Genomic DNA, 24091 nt, shown 5'->3' with positions numbered 1-24091 from the left:
ACAGCTGCCTTTTTCTCTTGTCTCTAGTCCTACGCCTACCACAAATAGCAAACTCAAGCCTTTCGATGTGCAAGCCAAGAGCTGTCTTCACCACAGGCCCTGTGCCCCGAAGACTTACCCAAAGAGCCTGACAAATTGCCTCACTTTGTCAACGGAGAGAATGAATAAACATCCCGCATTAGGAGTGGTCGGGCTGCATGTCACTCCACGCCAGTGTGTCTCCAGAGCTCTCTCCTTGAGCAGTACAGAGACAAACAGGCACTTGACATAGGGGCCGGTCTCCTGTTAGTTGCCTGGCTTTGGGCACACAGAGTGGGGTTTGAGTCGTTCAGCTGCTTCAGCTATTAGAAACCCACTTGAGCCTCTGTTCTGTAATTGCTGTGAAGATGAACCATGAACCGACACATGAAAGCACTCGTGCTCTGAGGAAAGGTACTAGCGGGAAAACGCATGCAAGGGACCAGGTGGTCCTGAAGGGCAGCAAGGAGGGACGGGCAGGAGGGCCTCCACATCACAGCTGATACCTCGCACAGCTCCAAGCTAGGCTGAGAGGGAGGGAGTGGGTAGACTATTCAAGCAGGGAAGGGCTGTCCTAGGCAGGTCTTGATGACATGGGTTCAGGTGTGACTTGGAGGCAGCTTGGTCCCAGCAAGGGGGGGGGGGGGCAGGGATGAGAACATTGGCAGGGAGCCAACTAGAAGTCTGCTGGATGCAGGTGCTAGGCGGCGGGCAGACATGGGAACCAGGACGGACTGACCCTTTCCGAGCCCACCCCTAGGTGTCTTGCAATGCAGAGCAGGCTCTCTCCCCAGGCTGCCCTGACTCATTCTCACCTCACAAAGCTGTCCCTGAAGAGGGCAGGAGCTGCCTTTGACAGAACCCAGACTGCATTCCTGACCTGTCTTTATCCAGCCTTCTCCTCTGTAGGCTTCAGCCTTTCCTGATCTCCTACTGTGTGCTGGCTTCATGCTTTTGGGCACAGACCTCACGGGTTCCCTGTGATACTCCCGTGATGTGGTTAGTAGTTTGTTCTCAGCCTCTACAAGTGGGAGACTTTGGGAATGAGGCCCTTGAAAACAGAGAACCAGAAGAGTGCAGTTAGCTACACTGGAGACACCGTGGACACTGTTAGAGCAAGCTGCCAGCTGCCGTTCCTTTGGTGCAAGGGTAGATTTTCTGCAGTCCTCCCCTAGGTGCAAACTTGGAGCACTATGATATAGCCTGTCTTCAAAGAGCTGGTGGGTCAAAGAGCTGACTCATCCCAGGCTTTTGGTACCAGTCCCCTTTGCTCTGTTCATCTTTTCTGAATCTCTCTTGCCAAGGACTCTCTTCTCTCCCAACATAAGAATAATTATCCTTATTATGCAGAAGAGAAAAACAATGGTCATCGGTAAGGGAGACAAAGTGTCTAATGCCTTGTGGCCACACTCGGAGAAAGCAGTGAACTGGAGCCTTTCCGGATGGCCCCAGAGTCAGCACTGGACACAATAGCACCTGTCCTTGCAAGGGAACTCCTAGAAGTCTTGGAGGCTGGTGGCCTCTGGAGCGCAATTAGGGTTCCACCAAACCATTCATCCGATGAACCGATCCCTTCGGAACGTGGGAGAGAGGAGTCTTTTAGATTCTCTCTTCCTGGCCCAGGAATGGCATCCAGCTAGAATTCCAGTTGTAGCCTCAGAGAACTCAACAATCCTCAGTGAGCACATTGCAGGTGACGAGCCCTAAACTGGCTTCCGTCTGCTAATACGCAGCGATCCTCACTCAGTCTGGCTCAGGAGAAACCCTGAAGAAAGGCAGTGATTTCATATTCCAGTTTCTAGGCTGGTTTCCAGGAGCTTGAGGGATGGTCCAAAGCAGTACACCCTGTCTTTTGGAAGCAGCGAGGCAGAGTGGGGGAAAGGACACCCTGGTGTAGTGGTGAAGGTTTGGGGTAGCTGTGAGCAGGGGGGACACTCCTTCCTATCTTGGGTAGTACAGAGATTAGGTGGACATGCCGACGCCGCCTGCAGAGGACCAGGAAAAAAATCTCTGTCTCCTTGCCACCCTCATCTGTCCTCCTCACGTAGCTCCTCCCTCCGTGTAGCAGCAGGAATTCACACTCAGCAAATTGACATCATTTAACTGCCACTCATAAATTCTCATCTGTCTGGAGCAATGGAAACTGTCAAGGCAGGTCCAAAACTATATTTTCCCTTACTATAAAGCTTCCTTAGATCTCTGGTGATAGTATAGATAGGATAGCCCACAGGATGGTTTGAGGGATCCAAGAATCCAGGAGCCATATTAATATTAAAACTACAATCATGAATAGACATGTCCAAGGAGCTGAGGGTAAGATCCCCATTGGTAGAATTTTTGCCCAGCAAGCATGAAACCCTGGGCTTGAGCACCAGGATCCTATGAACTTGGCAGGAGCAAGCACACTGGTAATCTCATCAGTCTAAAGGTAGAGGCAGGAGGATTGGAAGTTCAGCACCACCCTCAGCTACATATAGCAAGTTTGAAACCATCCTGGGGTACGTGAGACCCTGTCACAAACAAAACAAAGCCAAAACTACAGATACTCCAATCAGAAAGCGAAGTGACCCATTTCCTGCTCAGCGTTGAAAAAGTTTCTCGGTAGTAGCACTCCGTTTGCCAGGTATTTTAGTCATAACATGTCTGTTTACATACAACATCTGGGGACACTGACTGTACAAAGGTACTAATGTGCCTATGGTACCAGAACTTGCTGGTAGGGACCACCTTCCCACACCTATTCTCCTACATATTCACGTACTCACGTCGCCATGTGCCTTATCCCACAGAGGCCAACAGAGCAGGCGGCTTTAGTATTAAGGCAGGAGAGGTCCAGAGGACCCAGAGAGTTTCTAGAACTGTAGTAAAGGAGAGCCAGGCCTGAAGTGCTAACTGAGATGGAAGCTGGGGTTGTCATGCTTTGAATTCAATCGTCAAACCTGTTCCAAAGCCACCTAGCTCTCAGGCCTCATGCTGCTGAAATGAACAAGACACCCAACTCCACTGTGCTCTGAACCTCCTTTCGGGAGCCTGAAGCCTATACTTCAAAAAACAGGGGTGGGGGTGGCTTAGGAGAATCAGTTCCCTAGGGCCGGTGTGAGGCAGCCCTGCTTTGGAGTGACAAATGGAAGTTTCTTCTTCTGCTCAGTGTCCCCCAAGTCCTTCAACTCCCCCGGAGCTTGAAGGGTTCACCTCTGCACCTCCAGAAGAGTAGCAATCACTGCACATTTTCATCCCAGGGTTGGCAGGGTGTGGGCAGAGCTTTGGATGTTAGCTCTCTGCCTGTGTGCTCAGCCCTGCTGCTGCCCACTCTGGAGAGACAGGCCTGGCTCTCAGGGGGCTTTCGGTCTCTCTCAGATTTGGGACTAATGGTGGCTCTGTTTGTCAAACGTCTGAGCTAGTCTCTCATGGTCACCACCCCTCTCTTACTAGGCTGGCAGTGTCACACTCTGTGGCACAACGGACGCTTCTGAGACTCAGAGGTTTACCGATCTGTTTGGGCCATTCCATCAGTTAAGTGGTAAAGCTGGGCTCGAATCTAGAGCTGTGACTCTTCAAAGCCTCTTCCTGCTTTCCCCGAGACAAAATGTCTTGAAAGGAGAAAGTCAGACTCTCTCTCTCTCTCTCTCTCTCTCTCTCTCTCTCTCTGTGTGTGTGTGTGTGTGTGTGTGTGTGTGAATGAACATTTCCATATGACTTATCTTCTACTGAGAATTGTACTTTGAGAACCAGAGATTAGTCAGTCGGTAAACATGCTTGTGACCAAGCCTCATTACCTGGTTTTCATCCATAGGATATGCACGCATGTGCAAGCATGGATGAGGAAATCAATGTAAAAAAATCAAGATAATAAACAAAGAAACGAACAAAGAAAACCTCATACTTTTTCTTTTTGATTACTTTTCAGATAAAACCAAAAACTTCTGGACGAATACTTTGCCCATTTCTGTTTCTGACATACTCTGACACACACACACACACACACACACACACACACACACAAAGTCAATATTGTGTTCGTAGAACACTCAATAACTAACAACTACGCATCAGTGTGGGCTGGCAACTATGCGCTAAATATTATTGAGGGTGAAGAAGCCCAGAGAGGAGAATCAACTTATCCAAGGCCACACAGCTGCAGGAATCCCACTCAGAAAGGGGACTTCCCTAGCCCAGCAACCGATCCCCCCACCCTCAAACACAGAACGCAGCAGAGTCTGGGTCTGATTGGATTGTGGTCTGGGCTTGAGGCGGGGAGTGCCACAAACCGGTGTGCTTGGGGCCTGACTGGGAAAGCAGAAGGAACAGAAAAGATTTCATGCCCATCCGTTTCCCCCTCAGGAAACTTCACAAAAGAACGCTCTCCTTTGCAGTCTGGAGGTTTTTCGCGTTTCAGCCCGTGCTGAACTGTTTTATGCTGCAGCCATAAACCTCTGACAGAGAGGGTGCAGGGACGGGGCTGACCCAGGTTTAACTGTGGCCAGGCCACTGTAAAGCTAGGGTTACGGGGCTCACTTCTGGTGCCAAGGCTGTTTAACAAGTATGAACGCACATAATTTCTTCCAGCCTCGCCTCAGCAGAGAGGAGCTGATCCCGGGGTGGGGCTGCCTACACCCGGGACAATGTGGTTCCTATTACCAACTCTCTCGCCTTGCTGAGGGCCTTGCTGAGGTCCCCTCTGTGCCCAGCCAGACTCCTTTCATCCTACCCCTCGGCTCTGGATCCTCTGTAAGGCTTCAGAGAGTTCCTTTATCCCAGCAGACAAGGTGATGGGCGAGTGGGTGTTCCCTACAAAAAAAGGCTGTCTCACCTGTTTTAAAGAACCCTTTTCTGAACTCTAGTCTCTCTCCAACCCACGCACAACCTCTACCGTTATCTGAAAAGTCTCAACCCTAGAGGAAATTTGAGACAGCACAAAACATCCCTACGTTCTTTTCCTAGATGGCCCTGACTAATATATTGCTCTGCTGCAGTATTTATATCCTGTAGTTTTTTTAAAAGCAAGTTGCAGGCTTGTAAATAAGCCATGTTTCTGCAATGTCCCACCATATCTAAAGAATCCCTTACAGCTTAAAACTAGTAAGATCTGACCAAAATGTGAGTGAAATCTGGCTGTATTTTGTTGGTTTCTCTTCATCTTAGAGGTACCTCACAGCTAGGCAAATACCCACAATTCCTCTTTGTCCTGGCATCGACTTTCTACACAGTCCAGCGTCTTGCTCTGTGACCTGCCCAGCACTGTGGAAGGGCTGATGTGTTCTCTCACTAGCTTTCTGGTTGGCATCTTTGCCTACGTGTGGTGTGATCGACTGTGGATTCTGTGTCTTGTTCTTCCATTTTTCTTCCTCTTGTCTTTTTTTCTCTTCTTGTCCTGTTCTTGCTGGGCCTTGCCTATGCTAGGCAAGCACTCAACCTCTGAGTCACAACCCGGAACCCCTGAACTCCTTACGGCCTTACCCCCAGCCAGCTCCACCTTGGAGCTCTGTTGGGCACTGGATCCTTGCTATAGGGCTCCATCCTCCCTTTGTAACTGGAAAGCAGCCTGCAACACAGGACCAGCTCCGAGAGCCTGGTATCTAAACTGCCTCTGCCCTCCCTCTGTCCTCCGCCCTTCTGCGAGATTGGCTTCTGTGCCCTGAAAACGCCCAGTCATGGTCTCCAGCAGCCAGCCGGATGCCCAGGTCAATAAGTATTCTCACACTTGCCTTTTCCCCATCTTCCTAAATTCCTCTTTAATTGGACTTTAAATCCTTAGAAATTTAACGTATTATAGGGTAATGTGTCTGTGTGCCTTGACCCCTTAGTGATGCTGGACTTTGATGCTTAAGCCCCTCCTAGAGGGTAGCATCTAGCTCAATGTCTGCCACTCTGTAAATATCCCAGATATCTTTGTAGGACGAATGGATGAATGAGTGAGTGGGTGAATGAACAAACACGTCAGGGGAAAGTCCACAATGAGAAGGCTAGGTTTGAGTCTCAGCTCCCAATCTGCATACAAACAGTTAAGTTTAATCAATAGTTTTCCAATTTTGAAAAAAAAAAAAAGCCCACTATTCAAAACAGTCATCAAATAGGATCGTATTCAGATGCCAATGAAGGAGCTGTAGGGAGGAGGGCGACTGTAACTGAGGCAGCTGGTAAGGCCAGTGCGGCCAAGAACTTACTTCACTGGGGGGAGTGGTTCAGGGAAGCAGGAAGGGGTGGACGCTGGAGGGCCGCGGCTGCCTGCGGGAAAGGTAGAACTGGAATCTGCATCAAAAAGAGCAGCTAGAATCTAGTACGGGCTGGCCGGGTGTGGGCCCTGGGCGGGTTGGGGGGGGGCACATTATCCCACGACCCTAGCATCCTTTGTTATCACAGTAATCTTTGATGCATTATCCCAAGGCTTCTCCTGCTGGGCTGGGAGCACCTCTGGCTGGTGAGGGAAGCTGATGGGAAGCAGAGGGGACAGAGGCCTGCTGTGCTGGGAGGGACTGAGGGCCAGGCCTCTGAGTGATCAGATGACCTGGGACGCCAGGCCATTGTCCAGGCCTTAAGGGGCCCCTGCCCCCTTGCCATTAACTCACCTCAGGATAAAGGCCATCACCAGCTCAGACAAATAAGCAGCTCAGCCAGACCCCATGCATCATCTTGTCACCCACATAGGGGCCCAACAGGGGTAGTGCAACTCAGCAACTTCCATTCAGTGGGTATCTGATCAGGGCCTGGGTTTGGTGCCAAAATGCACAGGCAGCTTTGCCCTCCAGGCAAGGGGGCTAGAAAAGAAACCGCTCATCTGCTTTGGAGGTTCCCCAAGATCGGGGTGGGATGGGGTGGGGTGGGGGGCTGTCAAGAAAGGAGGACAAAAGCTGTTAGATGACCAAAGAAGGAACCCAATTGAGCAGGAAGAGATTGGGTTGAAAGGCCAGGCTCACTGGGCCAGCGTTGCACCTGCTAGCTGAGTGATCCTGAAGACTGTTGTGTGTTCCCAAGTCTTAGTCAATCCACTACGCTAGAAACAAGGACGACTACAAATGAAATTTCCTTTTCAAGTTTGACACCAGCCAGGAATGTTGGTAACATTCCCATCACATGCTAACTAACAGGGAAAGGAGGAGACTCAGAGGTCTGGTCTTTCCCTAATCACAGCTAGTAGAGCAGTTCGGCCACACTGCAAGTTTCCTGCTTGAAACCCCCTGATCTCCTGGCTGACTCAATGGGGGAGGGGAGGTTTCGGGGTGCGGGCGAGAAAAGGCAAAGCACCCAGCATGACCCCTCCGCCCCCAGATGCTTGGTGATGGATGGCGCGTACTTTTCTGCCACACAGTCTCAATGTGGCATCAAACCCTGCTTGGTTCCCTGAATATCACCCTCACTCAGTGGTCTCTGATGTGAGTTGGGTGCAGGGTAGCACACATCCCAGCCTCTAGAGGGCACTGCTTACTCCATCCCTATAGGAAACCCCAGGAAAAAGGAGTTTGCCAGAGAGCAGCCCAAGAAAAGGCAGAAGGAGGAGTGGGTGTGGCCTTGATTGTGGCCCTTCACCTTAGGTTTCACTCCACAGAGAAGAAGAGAGCCCTGCCTCCTGTCAAGGGTTCCAGTGCACCCCAGTGTCTCTCTCACATAGCTGCTCACAGAGGAAACGCTTCTAAACCCAGCACGAAGCTGGGATTATCTGGCTACATAGAGGCAACTGACTTGCCACGTACCAAGTCCGGCCAACTGCTGGTGAGCATGCATACGGTACAGGGATTCTCCCAGTTTGCACAGAACCTTCATGGCTCTGTCCTCATGGAGGCCTGCCTGCTTCAGCGATGAGCTGTTGAGGTTTGAGTCCATCTCCCAGAGGCTCTTCTCCATGGGCCTAAACACATGGTACTTGATCATGACTTGCTGGGTTGAATTCTTTCCGAGGGGGTGAATAGGCCTCTTTCTTTCCATATCAGTCAAAGCAAATCCTCCCCTGGTCTGACTTTAAAGTGAGTAAGAGTACAGGAGCTTTTCTCTTGGCATTTGTCAGAAATCCGCTGCAGGCAAGCATTGGACAGAGGGCCTGGGCTGGCTTTGACTATAGGTGTGAGGCCTTGAGATGGCAAAATCGGGATTGGGAAGGAGCTGGGTGGTCAGAGGGCTGAGAAGGAGGCAGCCAGCCAGAGGGGATGCTACTGCAATAGTTCAGGGGAAGGATAGACCAAGAAGCACCGTGAATGAAGACAGCAGAGTTTGTAAAATCAGCAAACAGGTGGGTCGCATCTCAGCTTTCACTTTTTTACAGGATGACAGCAGACAGGTCATCAAACTCCACTTCAGCTGCAATAACCTTTTCATCCTGAAAATGCCCCCTATTTGTTTCTAATAAATAAGAGAGGTGACTAAGGGGACAGTGGCAGCTATGGGACACACTGGACTCTTCCCCCATTCTGACTTGGAGAACAGCCCCAGGCTGCTGTCCTCAGTCCCCTTTCACAGAGGGGCACCTTGTGAGACAGGAGATCTCCCGAGGTCACAGATAGAGAGGAGTATACACTAGTTCTCATCAGGTGTGTTTCTCAGAGAGCTTTCTCTGGAGCATTGAAGAGAAGGGTCTGGAAGTATAAATATACATACTATTATCATGAGCTGTTGCTGGAGCTTTCCAGGGTTATTTATAGAAACATGATCTACCAGGAGAGAGGGAAGGGGGCATAAATGAATTACCAGCCAGTTTCCTCTCCTTTCAACTCCACGGGGAGGGAAGGCCGCTGGCCAGGAGGAAAAGGCATCAGGATGCTGGACCAGTGGGGACCAGCAACAGTGGAGAAACTCTGGCTAGGAATTCAGCAACCGTTTCTAAGACCCCCTTGCTATATTTGCTTAGCTGCTGCCTTGGGCTCCATCACTCCCTCCCTCCCTGAAATCTTTCAGGGCAGCAGCGGCGGCGGTGGTAGTGGTGGTGGTGGTGGTGGTGGTGGTGGTGGTGGCGGCGTGTGTGTGTGTGTGTGTGTGTGTGTGTGTGTGTGTGTGTGTATGTGTGTGTGTGTGTGGGGGGGTGGCAGCTAAGGACTCCTGGGCAGAGTTATTAATTGCTGTGCCTCTTCTAAGCCAGGAGGGGAAGGAGTGAAAGAATTTGCCTTTTTTTCTGGGGATATCTGGACTCTTCTGTGCTACAGAAGGGCAAGAAGGAAACCAGCTTTCACTGGGCATTGCTAATAGAAAAAACACTTTGTCTTCTCATTTGCACAGCAATCTTGTGAAGCTAATAAATCTGACAGAAGAAGAGATAGGACAGGAAGAGGTTGAACAGATCCCAGGTGGCCACCCATCACAGCGGGGATCCACACACCCCCATTCCCAGCCCATCTTTACCCTGGTTCCACATTGTGCCATTTCTGGTTCTTCTGGTCTTGTAAAGCAAAGAGATTTTTTTTTTTTTTTTTTTTTTAAGTTGCTGAATCTCAAACACCTACATAAATAATGGCAGTTCAGAGGAAGCCACATGGTTTCCTGGTCCACACTGAGAGCCATTAACCAGTAATGGGGGATCCAGCTGAGCTCAAAGCACCCAGCTCAGACCTGATGACAGGGGCAGAGGGCCAGAGACAGAGGGGGAGGGCAGGAACAGATGGCCTGCAAAGACCAAGCTGAGGAGAGGGAAGATGCCTGGGTGAGGGGAGCCGCCTGGAGACATTTATTCTCAAGGTGGGAAGGCTGTGAAGGTGGCATTAAATGTGTAGACAGCGGTCTAGAAAAGGCTGTGGAGCTGTGTCCCCTGTGGATGGTCTTCAGTGTCTGCTGGGAACACCCATTGAGTATTCCTCTCGTGGGGAGGGCTTCTTTCTTTAACCCTTTTCATGAAGCAGAGGAAACCTCAGATCGGCACCCAGTGTGTGCTTTAACATTTGACACTTGCCAATGTCCCTGTTTAACAAAGATTGCCAAGGCTCTGCCCCACAGCCTTGAGCAGGCATGTTCTCACCAGATCATGATAACCTGCTTTCATTGTATTTATTTTTACAGTGAGCTTCTATTTATGGCCAATCATACACTCGCCATATGGCAAGGGAATTGCAGTCTCAGTACACAATTCCCTCTTAAAACAAGGAAATTCAGTTAAATCCAAAAAGTTTGGGGAAAGAGGCAGTTTAAAAGAACATAAATAATGGTGTAGGTAGGCATGGTTCGAGGGTCCATGCTGTGACAGGGACATAGAGACAAGGCCTGGAAAACATTGATTCAGTCTAGGTCCCTCAGTGTCCAGTCCCAAAGACTCCCGAGGGTGACACAGAAGGTCAGAAACAGGCTGAAGGGGTCACTTGGGTGTCCTGTTTTGCAGCCCCCTCACTAGTGGAATCCCATGGCAGCTCCAGGTCTGGGCAGTGCCATCAGCTGAGGTTTGTAACTGGACAGTAAGCTTTGTCGATGACAGAGTGCTTCACAGACAGGACTGACTGACTGGTGTATAAGCCAATCCCAAATGGACACAGAGCTGCCTCTGCACACCTTACCTCCAGCACGCAGTGCTTGCCAAGCCCTGAGCTCAGTCATCCTTGAGGCTCTGTGCATCTAAGAAAAGGAGCTGCTTGCATGTGAGTGGGCTTTCGGAAAGGGATTTGTCTGAATGGGAGTTGTGCTAACTTCCTCTGTCTCCTTGGCTTCCTTCCAGGTTCCTCTTCAACAGCCTGGGCACCCTGGTGTCAGGGGGTACTTTCTGATGTGGTCTGCTGCAAATGAGGACTCTGTAGAGCCAGTCACTCACATACCAACAGGAACACAAAGCCGGCTGTTTCCAGATGGGAAAAGTCAGGACACACGGCTGACATGCCTCCTCTCCTCATGGGGTGGCCCTGGGGTCCTGAGAGCCAACCAAGCCACACACTACAGTACCTGATATTTTGGTTCTTTTTAATACAACTGCATTTGGGGGAAACCGGTGGGAAAGGGATGCCAGAGGTTGCATTCTAGTCACGTGAGTGACTAATGAGAGGTCCCTGGCTTCCCCTGGACATTGGGTTATATTAATTCAAAGTGTGACTTGTTTATTTTGTAGGGTCAAGGAGGAGCCATACCTTCTAGAAAGCCAAAGTGGCAATTAGATTATAGTCACCAGGGTTTGCCCGGGGTAATGCATGAAAAAGGGCTTTGTAAACTACATAAAATAGAAATGACCCTGTTGAGGCTGTCCCTGCCGCCCCCAATTAGGAGCCATAATAGTTTGTTCCTGGTGGGAGGCATAGGCCTAGTTAGGGGAGCACCTGGCAGAGGACAAAGAATGCAGACACCTAGGCCACACTGAATCCTGACTGCACCGGGGCCAGTTTCTATCTGCATGGCTGTGTCCGTGTGGCTCAGTGCACCGGTCCTGGGATGGCTGTGTGTCACATGTAAGTGGGAAGGGGGAAGAAAGGACATTAACTGACTTTTCAATGTAGTTGTGATTTTTTTTTCAAGTTAGAAATCAGGCAAAGCCAAAGCTGACCTTCGTACACTTGAAACTGGGCCAGGAAATGGAGTCACAAGCAGAGGTGGTGTCTGTTCTAAAGACAGTGAGACATCCAAACGTTGTTGGCAGAGATATGGCTCAGCCCGTCAAGTACTTGTCTAACAGGTGTGAGGACTTGAGTTTGATTTCTGCCACTAGATAAAAAGCCGAGTGCTGTGGTGGACACTTAAAATCACAGTGCCAGGGAGGTAGAGACTGGAAGACCCCTGGTGCTCACTGACCTGCGAGACACACCGAAGTGGTCAGTTCTAGGCCATAGGAAGATGGCAACATTGCTAAAGATGACACCTAAGGCTGTCTTTGACCTATACGCGCACATGCACACGCATGCCAATAGACATTAAACAACAATAACAACTTTGAAGCTGGGCATGGATATGGGTGTGGGTAGCCATATTTGTAATCCTAGGACTTGGGAGGTTGGCTTAGGAGGATCACGGGTTCAAAGCCAAACAATCAATCTTGTTTGGTTGCAAAAATGTGTCTTGAAATGATACGAGGCCTGGAGTGAGTCTGTCTGTCTGTCTGTCTGTCTGTCTATCTTGCTGTCTATCTTGCTGTCTTCCTTTCTTCCCACTAGTATAAACTATTTGTATGCTTTTCTGAAGAGATGCTGATGTACTTGGTGACAGGAGGAGTTTTAGGACAAGCATACATACAGGATACTCCATTTGTTCTGTGAGATCTGAGAAGAAAGGAGTCTGTCAGGCATGTGGTTCCCAGGGGCTCCTTTACTTAATAAGAGCTTTCTGCTTATAACACTCTTCACCTTCATCTTGCTGAAAAGCACCCACCAACATGTACATAACATGTCTTTGGGGATGAATGAAGAAAGGAAGGAATCAGTGTGTCTCCCTAGCAGGGAAAGAGGAGCTCGAACTGATTTCCCCATGCAGCTTGTGTCACGAGAATGGGTTTACCAACAAGTGTCTTTTGATGCAAGAAGAGTTGAGAGAAGCTGAGGGCAGGATTGGCAGAGAACTTTACACACCCCAGAAGCCTTTCGCTCTGGGAACGTGTCAAGCAGGCAGACCCAAGTCCTATGGCTGCCACAGGTTCCATGGAACTCACAGCGATAAAAGAAAGACAATTTGGCTGGGCACCTCTCTCTATCGTTAGAAGCTGGCTTCATTTTGCCTTCTGATTTCACAAGCTGACTTAAAAGGACCCAGTAGACTCCCCTGGGAACTCTGCATAGGTTCTAAATTAAGTTGGTCTTTTTTTTTTTTTTTTTTAAAGAAAACACTTTTTGGAAGGAGCTTGCCTACATAGCAGTGTTTCCCATTTAGAAAGAAAAATAAACACTCCTCTGCTGGATTGGAAGTCAAAACAAAAATACTCCCAGCTGCCTAAGACCTCTAAGCAAGTCAATGAAAATGCCAAACAACCTTGCTGCTGGCCACTGAAGCTTTTTCTAAGGCCAGGCAGGAAGGGCCTGGAGCCCGGGGGGGGGGGGGGGGAGCCAAGGACACGTGTGGAGGGTTTGATTTGGGGGATCTGCAACAAAATTTTATGTTGCAAATATCTGGCCCGATTTATCTATGAAACCCTTGAAATCCCCATAAAAATATACCATAAAGATTCCATGCTATGGTCTCAGGCAGACCGAGGGTTCAAATCTGACCTTAGCATCAGGGGCTCCCTGAAGCGGAGGAAGGAAAGTGGCTAACCTCCCCGGGACCATGTTACTTCTTGTCCCAGAGACTGGAATAGCTCGCAGGATAGATAAGAGGAGTCAGGGACTCCCTAAGATAAAGTGGCTCCCCAGTGCTGGGTGCTTCATAAATGCCTGTGAGGTGAGCAATAGGAATCAAACAACCCGGAGTTCTTTACAATGAAAAAAAAAAATCCAGCTGGTTCTGGTGGGAGTCCTTTTTCCCTCTCAGTCTTATGCTGGATACAGAAAGATCCGAATCTGGAGTCAGAAATAAGACAGACGACAGAGGCAAGCATGCATTGGGGTTGAGTCTTTGTCTTCCAGTGGGGTCATGATTACTTCACTGTCCTCATCTCTGGGCCTCAGTTTCCCCCAAAGTGAAATGTAAATAACTGAAGCCCAGAGACAATAATGCACATAAAGGAAGTGTGTGCATACAGAAGGCGCTCATTAGATGCTTCACCTATCTTCTCTGGCTTCAGGAAGCTCTCCACAGCTCTTTATTACTATCTCAGGGCTCTTCACTTCCTGACCCTGTTAAGCCCCACCCCTAAGGTTCCAAAGCCTCCTGGCTTCAGAATTTAGATTAGCTCGATTGATGAAACACTGTTGATTCTGGACGTTTCTATGGGGTTAGGACAGGCATCCACTTAATCCTAACCACTTCCTGAGCTCCTGGACTGTGCCCAGTTGATCTTTTTCTATTCACATGGGTGACTTCTGTACGAGTGCCCTGGGGAGGATTAGGATAGTGATGACAGAAAGAGCGACTTACCCTCTCTTCTTTTCCATGGGGACAATGAGCTGTGCAGAGATGTCCCACACTTCTTTCTGTGCTTTACATGGGGATTTCTGCAGGGCAGCTCTGAGTCCTCACAGACCCTGGTCCCAGCACTGCCTGGAGCTAACACAGCTGCTGGCAGAGACTCCAGGGGGAAGGCAGCCTGGGCCCTGAGAAAACAGGTTCCAAGGGGCCAACTCCCTCCCACTGTCTCCGGAAACCACTGGAAAGCGAGAAACCTCTGCGCTGTCAACCTCCAGTAGCCAGAGAAGCAGCCCACATCATTTAAGGTACAGTGGGAATGAAGTCTCAGGCGAGCTGCACTTTGGGGATTTAGCGTTTGATCTGCCTCAGGTGGCCTCAAGCCTCAGCTCAGTAGCAGAAGATGATGTATGGAGGTAGGGACATTTACCTACCATCTCTGTTACTTTCTGATCCTGCCCAGGGCCTCTCAGGCCAGCAAAGTGCTCTCTCCCTCTGACTTTCATCCCTAGCACCCAGCTTTGCTATTTTTAAAACTATGATAACTATGGAAAGTTGTCCTTACCCCATGATGGAGCAACTGTGTGTGGGGGGGAATGGGGACCCTTCCTGAGATGACACATTGGGGAGCTGGCTCTGTAGCTTGCTCATTGGGTCATTCATTCATTTATTAATCAATACAGAATAAACGAATACTGAAAAAAGAGCATTTGTAAGACCATGGACAAAACTGCCGAACATGGTTGTTTCTGGAATACAGATTATGTGAGAGTGTCACTTCCACTTTCCTAGATCATCCGGGGGTATAAATAAGTATCCTTACTTCTATAATTACCAAAAACAATACAGGCAACTTCAATAAAATATATTCACACTTCCCCCTTAAAATCAAATTAAACTTTACTAACGTTTACTGGAGCCACATGTGGTGACTTACTTCTTGTCACTTGCACCCACAGGACATTCCTATGTGGGACTTTAGGGACAGAAAGATGATGGAGCACAGACATAGACTCTCATGGCACCTACCCCAGAACAACAGCCAAGCAGACCCCAGACTCTCCCTTCCCGCAAAGGCCACATTTACTAATGATAGTCAGGGAGACACTCCCAGAGCGAGACCCTGGGGAAGGGATCCAGAGTAAGAGGAGGTCCCTGGGGAACAGGAGCACAGAGGAGCTGGAGTGAGCAAACATCTGCAGGCCAGTGGCCTCCGGTGGTCCCTGCACAGCAACAAAGTAACAGTGCCTCAGAGCATGTGACAAAGGCGCAGCTATGGGTCAGTTAGTAGCAAAGGGATAGACTAAGGACTTTCCTCTCTCCTCTTCTTTTTCCTGAAAGGCTTATTTAGCCAGAAATGAATGCAGAACATTATTATCTACCAATATACCTATATTTGTTATACATATGTGCAATATTATATATATACACACACATATATATGTATTACATACACACATGTATGTATTTGTAGATATATGTATATGTATTCACACATGTAATTTTTCTTCCTCAACAAGCTCATGTCCTGACTGGCAGAGTCATGATCAGCAGTACCACATGACATTATTAAAACCAGAATACCTTAGAAACTGCTTCATCACTGGCAAGATGGCCTGAAGGGAGTCAGTGATTTACCAAGGACAGATATCCAGTGACCCAGAGAACTGGAACTCAGGTCTTTCACCCCTGGTTCAGGGCTCCTGCTTCTGTCCTCTTAAGGATGCTCTGGCTCAGAGAAAGTCCCCAAAACTGGGGACATGGGGTTCTGTCACGGAGTACGCGGGGCCTGTGTGTGCATGCTCTGTTCAGCCCCTGGAGAAGCCCCAGTTATGTCGATGCCTTTCACACCCTTCCAGGTCAGTGCCTATTTTGTGTCAAGGTTCCAAGGTGTAAGGGAGTGGAAGCAGGCTCCCCAACTCCTACCCAGGATTCTCTGTCCATGTAGACAGACCCTCCTGTCCAGAATAGTGCTGGTATCAAAGTCTGCTCCACTTGACCCATTCTTTCCCACACAGCCGGCATCTCTAGGAGGCATTTCCAGCTCCCCCGGGCAGTGGTGAGACTTTCTCTCAGTCACCTTGTCACCCAGCACCCGAGGCTCCTTTCTTATCACCTTTCTTTCCCTGTTCCTGAATAAAGAGAGGGCCTCTGGTGTTTCTCCTAGCATACCGAGTGCTCCACTATGTGTGGAGAGTTTTCACAGAGACACTCTGTGTGTCCGATACAGGGAAGTGGCAGCTGATGGGGTAAGCATTTACATTTACCGGACGCTCACCCCAGACCCTACGATGCTGTTCACTGTGACCTGGATAGCACACTGCCTGCTTTTACATTTGAAAAACCTTGGGGAGTCAGTGAGATTTGTCCAAAGCTCCCAGCCACAGGGCTTTGATTGGGTACAGAACTGTGTGGCTCCACCGAACAACCCTGCCTCATGTTCTCCATCTCTGCTCCTTTCCCAGAATATGGCTTAGAATGCAGTTTCATAAATCACTTATAAGATTTACTTTACTTTAAATTATATGTGTGTGTATACCTGTGCATGCGTAGAGACGCCTACAGAGACCAGCAGCATTAGATTCTCTGGAGCTAGAGTTACAGGTAGTTGGGAGTCTCCTGACATGGGTGTTGGTAACTGAATTCAGAACCTCTGGAAGAACAGTGTATATATTCTTAATCACTGAGTCACCTCTCTAGCTTGTGCAGGCATTCACAAATAAACGCTTGCCAAATCAATATACATCGTCCCGTGGTATTTGCTGGAAAAGCCTACTTTCTTCTATTAGATTTGGAAAAATTTGGTTCTGTTATTGTAATCCCAAACCCCCTCACATCCAGTCTTATGTCCACCCCATAGTGGCTTGGATCCCCTGCAGGAACATCTTTTGGAGAAATGCACTGGCTGCTGCTGGGCAGGTGGGTATCTCTGGCCGAGTGTAACAGTGCAAGATCTGGGTGGTGCTCTTTCTCTACACCCTCACACCTCCTTCTCTTGAGGAAAGCAGAGAAAAGGAGCGAACCTTGGAACCATGGGCAGATCATGCTGAAACCCAACAGTTCTGCCCGTGGTCAGACTCAGCTCTGTAGCTGCCTGCAACTCCAGACTAGGAAACTTTCAAAAACAGCCTTGGGCTTCAGGCAACATCCTTTCTCTCTGTTTTCATATTGTTAATGAGGGGCACTGTAATCCTGCTCGGTTCAAAACCTTGTAGGGAGAATCTAATGAAGCAACAGGTGACTAAGTCTGGCGCAGTCGCTTTGCACACAGCAGCAAGCCAATCACTGCAACATGTCCCCCACCCTCCAATTTGGGTCTTTGTCTCTGCTTGGTGTTTGTCTCCTGCTGTCTGTGATCCTCTGTTTCGTGCACCTGTCAGGAGATAAAGTCTCCTCCATGGGGCAGAGACAGGCGCTACCTACCCGAAGCCCGCGGAATTACCCAGTCTGCCCACAAGCCCACCATGCACCAAGCCACTCCACCCCTGCAAGCTGCAAGCGGTCGAGAGCAGGCATAGCCCACGAGAAGAAAGAAAAGCAACAAACTTATTATAAGTTAGCAAAAAAGAGAAGCACTTACCGTTTGCTGCGACCCCCAGGCTGGCGGAGCCACTTTTAACTAAGAATGAATTAGGGACAAACTCTTCCTCAGAGTCTGAGTCCGGGGTTGGCTGGGCCACACCGTTGCCTAGCAACCGCCTCTGGCTCTCATTGGCCGGAGGGGAGGGGGGCGGGGAGGGGGACTGCTCAATAGGGGTTGATGAAGCAGATGAACAATGCAAGGGAGCACCTGCGGGCCACAAAGACAAACACAGACAGAAAAAAAAAATAATGAAAATCGATTTCAAGGCACACGGGGAAGGGGAGGCAACAAAATAAAACACGCATCAACGGGGGAGGGGGACTCTGAACGCGACGATCCACTGCACGTGTGGCCCACACAAGGGCTGTCCCCCGCGCAGAGAAAGTTGGCGAGCGCTCCTTCTGAAGAGCAGGGACAGTTCACAAAAGTGGGCCACGCAAAGAGTACCTCAGAAACAGCAGGAGGGTCTTCTTGTTTAGCCTGTCTATAACAGAGGCCGGAAAGCCTGGGGTTATCTTCTGCTGACTGAGCCTTTTTCCAGAACAACGGGCTGCCCTCTATAAGCCACAGTGGCCTCTCTGGTAAAATGAGCAGCCAGGGTTGGGTGAAGGCCGAGCCCTTGCGACCCAGCCATTCTGTGATGTCACTGAACTGAAATGATGTTCTTATTAGTGAGATTTGAATCCAACTAGCCTGCAATAAGTCCTGGGCCTCATAAAAAGGTAGTGAGAGTTGGAAAAAATGATCTAAGGCTCTCCCCCACCTTTAGTAGCTTAAGAACTTCAGCATACCAGTGTTTTAGTTCTCTGAGGAGCTAACATTTTTATGATTCTTAAATTCTGACATTCTTTGCAAACTTCTTGAAATCAAGGGTTTTGGCGGTCTTACTCACTCCCTTAACCAAAAAGTGTCACGTAATGCCAGGCTCACATAAAGCACAGAAGAGATATTTGTTGCATATATTAGTGCTAGAGATCTGATATACTAGGATCCTTATGTTCTGATAGTTGAAATGATAACCTCTCTGTCTGTCATATTAAGACACTGGCATTTTATGGGTTCCAAAAGGCAGAGATCCTGGCTCTGATTTTCTGTGATATTGAGAACTATTACACAGTTTTAAGGGTGCGGCTTTCAACAGTTAAACACCCAACTCTTCAGAAGGAAGGGACAGCTCGGGAGCATTCACCTTCTTGTCTGTGGAGAACCTTTCCACACGTGCAGTAAATCGAGTACAAGAGAGAACGTAAGCACAGACACATACACAAGTATACAACACAGGCATTGCCCATCAGCAAGGGCTGTTACTGTCTCACACCTGGACCGGCAGAATATGTGTAAGACATAACCCTATGTCGCCAGCTCTGCGAAGGGCTGTAGCCTCAGGAAACAGCCTGTCCCAGATCAGAACATTTAGCAGGATCCTTAGAGGCTCAGAACTTCTGATTTGGGTGGCACACATAACAGAAGGCCCCATGGTTCACAGCCACCAAATCCAGCTGTATTTTACAGCTCCCACCATGCGATTGCAACCTCTGAGTCTAACAGCAAGTCAGTGCTTCATAGACTTGCTTCCTGAAATTTGGCTGGTTCATTTCAGAGCTTCATCACAATGCAGGAAGTGGGGATCAGTGACCAAGGTACATTTTTTGGGGGGTTGGCTTTTTGTTCTGGGTCTTGTTTTTTTTTTTTTTTTCTTCACCTAAAAACTTTGGGCCATGATTCAACTGTCTAAACCATGAGAGCCTGATTCACCATGAGAGCCTTCCCTGACATGCTTAGCAGCCAGCACAAAAAGCTGAACACAGCTTTCTCTGAACAGGCCCGGTTTCCCCTATTTGATACCATTGTTTTTTGGTTATAATTTAAACATCTGCAACACTAAAATACAAATACATCCTGTGGGCATGGTTCACACTTAGAATGGGCTTTCCAAGTTTAACAGAATCGAGGTTTACATCACTGCCTACCATTTTATCAGTTCTATGATTTCGGGGAAAATGACTTCCATTTGCCCATTAGAAAGCTGTCCACTCCCCCTGCACTCTGGTTTTTATGCAGTTGCTATCAGCACTAAAGATGATCTGTGTGACTGTCCAGGATACAAGAGCATATAGGAGCCCAGAGTCAGAGCTTACCAAGTATTTAGGGAATTGAACAAAACCATTACATCAAGATCCCTGTTTATGAATCTTCTCTTCCCGCAAACATTTTTTACCAGGCTGCATTTATTAAGCCACATATATACTCATTTTTTCATATTTTATTAAAAAAATCTCCTGTCACAGCCTTTGATGAACTGGGCCATGCCATGCCAAGATGTTACAATATCAGACCAAAGCTAAGGAAGAGAGTATATTGTTGTGCCCTTGGATTTCTGCTTATGACAGGTCCCTGCCCCCGACTCTGCCCTCAGTAGAACTGCCAAGGCTTACCAACGACACCATTATATAATTAAGTAAATTGTTTCATTCAAAGTTCAGGACCCAGGTTCAAGTCCAGCCCTATGCATCCCTCAAGGCTTCCCACTCCCCACGCTTTTCTGTCTTGGTCATTTCTTGGGTCACGGGGTGTCCATGAACACTCATCACTAACTGAGTTCCCCAACAAAGGGTCAAACTTTAGTATGCTTGGGAAGCATCTGTGAAGGACAGGCATTGTCCGAATTGTGTTTGTTACCTTCTGTTGCATGTATAGGCAGCCATTCACCTCAGTGATCTCAAAGTTAGAATAATTTCCCAATAGTCAAGAAAATAATAGGACATATTTACTTTGTCAATTCACAAATTTCAAGTTTCTGTGTAATGTGTGTTTTACGATACATGTATCATAGCAATTGGAATTGCTATGGATGGAAAGGCTTGGGCTGCCAACCTTGGCTTTAGCTATTTATTTTTCCTAGAGCAGTGGATGCCTACGCATGCACGGTAAACACCGCTTCATCCTACAGATATCAGCCAACTGTCTACTGTCAGGTTGGAAGATGAGGAATACAGGAGACCCAGCATGGGAGAGCTGGTGGGAAGGTAGGGGAGAGGAGCACATACTTGGGCTTTAAGTACGACAGAGGTAGGACAGGCCAGGCAGTGTGTCAATCAGATGTAAGGGATGAAAGGCTGGGGTTCATTTCATCTGGGAAGTGAGAAAAGCTCCAAGCAGCCATAGACGATTACAATGGACAGAGCTGTAATCTGTCCGTGTGAGCATGCTTAGCCTATAAAGATGCCTGATTCTTGGGGTTCAGGTACGCTGAGGGGAGCCTAGAAATACAGGTGCTGCTACTGTGATTATGGTTAGACGAGATGGTATGAGTGGAACAAACTTTCCCATGCCCCATTCCAACGACCAAGGAAGCCATAGAAGCGAGGAAGAGCCAGTTTCTGGTGGAGGGGCACAAATAGCTATTTGGGTTTGAAAAGCTTAGGTAGACAAGGAAGAAACATTTGTACTTTTAACACCAACAAGACATTTGCTTTTGTGTCACTCAGTATTTGTGTGTATTACTTTCTATGTATGCATGCAGGAAGAACTTGCCTATCTACATAAACTATAGGATAACCATATCAATTAAATATCAGATTGCTTGAATTTCTTCATAATATAAAATTTCATTAATTCTTGTATATATTGTATTTTGAGTATATTTTCCCAGTTCTCCCCTACTCTTTCTTTTATTGCCCTTCCCCTTTCTCATTTATCCCCTAGAAAATGTCACTTCTACTTTCACTGGATATATACATATATGCTGTGTACATTTCTTAGGATACAGTCCCAGTGAATCCAACTTTAGCATGGAGTAGGTAAAATTAGGCAAACTGAGGGAGAACAGACACCTGCAAGGTTGGGGTAGAAGACATGACAGAGCTCTTACAGGAGACCAGCAATGGGCGTGTCTTCCCCATTCAATGCTACAGATACAGCTTCATTTCCCATGTGAAAGCTTAAGCAGTGGAGACTCAGAGCAATGAAACCATTTGTCTGTGGCCAAAGGGACCCATTAGAAAACTCGTCCTTGCAGAAGCCTTACCACTGAATCCTGAGAAGGAAATTGATGAACCCTAATTTGGATTCCCAAGGAGGCTCAGAGAAAAATACAGGCTCAGGGAAAGAGACACAGAGAAAGCACAAAGACCACCATCTTCTTTCCCACTGGTCTAACCCAGGATCAAAGTCAAGTTTCACCAGCAGGTGACATTACATGTCTCTGTTTTCTTCTTTAAAAACTGGAGCAAGAGTGAGTGAAGTGTTGCTGGGAGTTAATGGCCTGAGGCTCACTAGGAGCCCAGGAGGCGGGTTGCTCTCCGTAAGGCTCAACAAATACTGCTCTCTCCGCTGTCTCTCCATGCGGAGACCCAAAGAGGTCGATTTCAGAAGGAGACACTGACAGTTCTGCAAGCCTGCCAATGAGACTTCTATAAAATTGTATCATTTGATGATATAACGAGAGAGAGAGAGAGAGAGAGAGAGAGAGAGAGAGAGAGAGAGAGAGAGAGAGAGAGACTGCAGGTCCAAGAATCCTGATATCTAAATCACACCTTTGTGTGAATTGATACTAGCCTTTAAAAGGAAAACCATTTGAAATCCAGTGTATATGCTCTTCTGGTGTCATAACACTTGGAAGGTCGAGGCAAGAAGATTGCTGTGAGCTGGAGGCCACCTGTCTCAACCACCATAAGCAATGATGAAATAAAGACAAATATACACCCAAAGAGAAAGAAGGAAGGTAAAGAACCTTGACCTCCAACCACAGTATAGTAGTTGTACCAGGAACATCTTTTAGCTTTCTGGATTTTGAGAATAATTTTGAAATTTATCAGAAGGCTAAATTGTGTGGCATTAACTGATAGACAAGTTCATTTCGCTCAAAGAAGATCTTTTAACAAGATGGGCTCCCCCCCCCCACACTTTACTTAGCATCCCTGAGAAATCCATTTGACTGCCCAAAGGAAATTGTACTGATCAGTGTTTAACCCCATCCAGGCTATGGTAGGGAAATCTGTGGCATGTGTAGAGTGTCATCAAGTACAAGCCCTTATCTGCACAGTTTTAGTTGTGGCCTTTAGGGAGAGATGATCCTGAGAAACTCCCTGGGTCACTTTTGAACTAGAAGCTCTGTAACATAGAAGTGCTGAGCCTAGCTTACAAACATCACTAAACAGTGACACAGCATCTCTTTCCCAGTGCCACTTTAATCACTTCACCTAGATGGAGCACCATCTCTCTCTTCTCATGAACAGACATCCATTGTCTAGCTGCCCACGGAACAAGTAAAGTCCTGTCCAGTTCTGAGGAGAGGCAGGGGCGCTGACAATACCTAAGAGACTGGAGACCAGTGGAGGGTCAACAGCCCTATTGCAGCAACACCACATGCTGCATCTTATGCCCGTCAACTGTCTTCATGTCTACTGCTTGAGCCAACCAGGGACCATGCACTGCTCATCTCTGTGCTCTGGTCCAGCCTTGAGTCTCTCATCAGTACCAATTTGCTGAACCTGTTCCCCTGGCTATTTGCATTGATTCCATCTCATTCCTTTTCAAAGGGATGAAAATCTGGGAATGGAGAGTGACCATCTGTCACTTGTAGGGAGTGCCTTGTGGGGGGAGAGGCAGCCCCAATTTGTACTTGCTGTTCTGTACTAATCAATAACGGCACCCTATTTTTATAAAGGATCTTATTTGGACCATGTATTAGGTGGTTACAGCTCAGTGAAGTATACACTGAGCTCAACACCAGAGGAATCTGTGGTCATGGAGCAGGAGGCAAGAGCCTTGGGAAATGTCAACCAAGCAGCTCTCTTGCCTTTCACCTGAACTCATCCCCAAGGTTCTTCCCTGGTCCAGCTTTGCAAAAGATGGAAGCAACAGCAGCCTACACTTCCTGTGTGGCTCAGGAGGTTAAAAGAGGCAATAAAAAGATGCAGGATAGAAATGATTTCAGTTACAATAGGAAATCAGATTCTTCTAGCCCAGGAAAGGCTCCTAAGACCTTTATCTAAGGTACGAGTTTGGGTAAATGTATTAGAAAAAAGGTTAGCAAAAATTGAAAAAAAAAAAAAACTTTATAATGTCATCACTGTGTGAACAATTTTAAATTTGAATATGCTTTTACATCTTTAATCTATTGTACAATGGCATGCTGGGGAAATGGCTCCGTGTGTAAAGTTCCTTGCCAGACAGCCTGACACTGAGTTTAAGCACCAGAGCTCGCATGATGGAAGGAGAGAAGAGACTCCTGCAAGCTGCCACTTAACCTCCACATGTCCCCCCAAATAAATAACAAATAAAAACATAAAAAACATTCTGTAATGAGCATATGTAGCTCTTTTCATACTTTAAAACTGGTGTTTTAAAACTGCAGGGGAAATGAAGTCGTAAGCATGAAAATCTCCTGGGTTGAGTAGGTGCTAAGCGAGCTGTTGGTCTTAAGTATAAACACAGATTTATATACTGAAACTATTAATATAGCTAGGTATAAGCTAATTTTTTTTTTAAAGATTTATTTATTTATTATATGTAAGTACACTGTAGCTGTCTTCAGACACTCCAGAAGAGGGAGTCAGATCTTGTTATGGATGGTTGTGAGCCACCATGTGGTTGCTGGGATTTGAACTC

General features: G+C 47.7%; 1 protein-coding gene across 10 annotated transcripts in view; it reads right to left on the bottom strand.

Moving 5' to 3' along the window:
* The window catches only part of Tenm4 (teneurin transmembrane protein 4), a 710423-nt gene that overhangs the window by 255358 nt on the left and 430974 nt on the right, over positions 1 to 24091 (bottom strand). For 9 of the 10 annotated variants that reach the window (XM_029539636.1, XM_029539617.1, XM_029539632.1 and 6 more), the window contains one exon: positions 17477 to 17686. The exons of the other annotated variant lie outside the window; for it this stretch is intronic. In XM_029539636.1, the coding sequence (XP_029395496.1) occupies positions 17477 to 17686 (210 nt within the window). The remainder of the gene's footprint in view (positions 1 to 17476; positions 17687 to 24091) is intronic. 10 annotated transcript variants of the gene reach the window in all.

The sequence above is a fragment of the Mus pahari genome, chromosome 1 (genome assembly GCF_900095145.1).
Source record: "Mus pahari chromosome 1, PAHARI_EIJ_v1.1, whole genome shotgun sequence".
Lineage (NCBI taxonomy): Eukaryota > Metazoa > Chordata > Mammalia > Rodentia > Muridae > Mus > Mus pahari.
The sequence above is the reverse complement of the archived record's forward strand: the minus strand, read 5'-3'. Positions and strand labels throughout refer to the sequence as shown.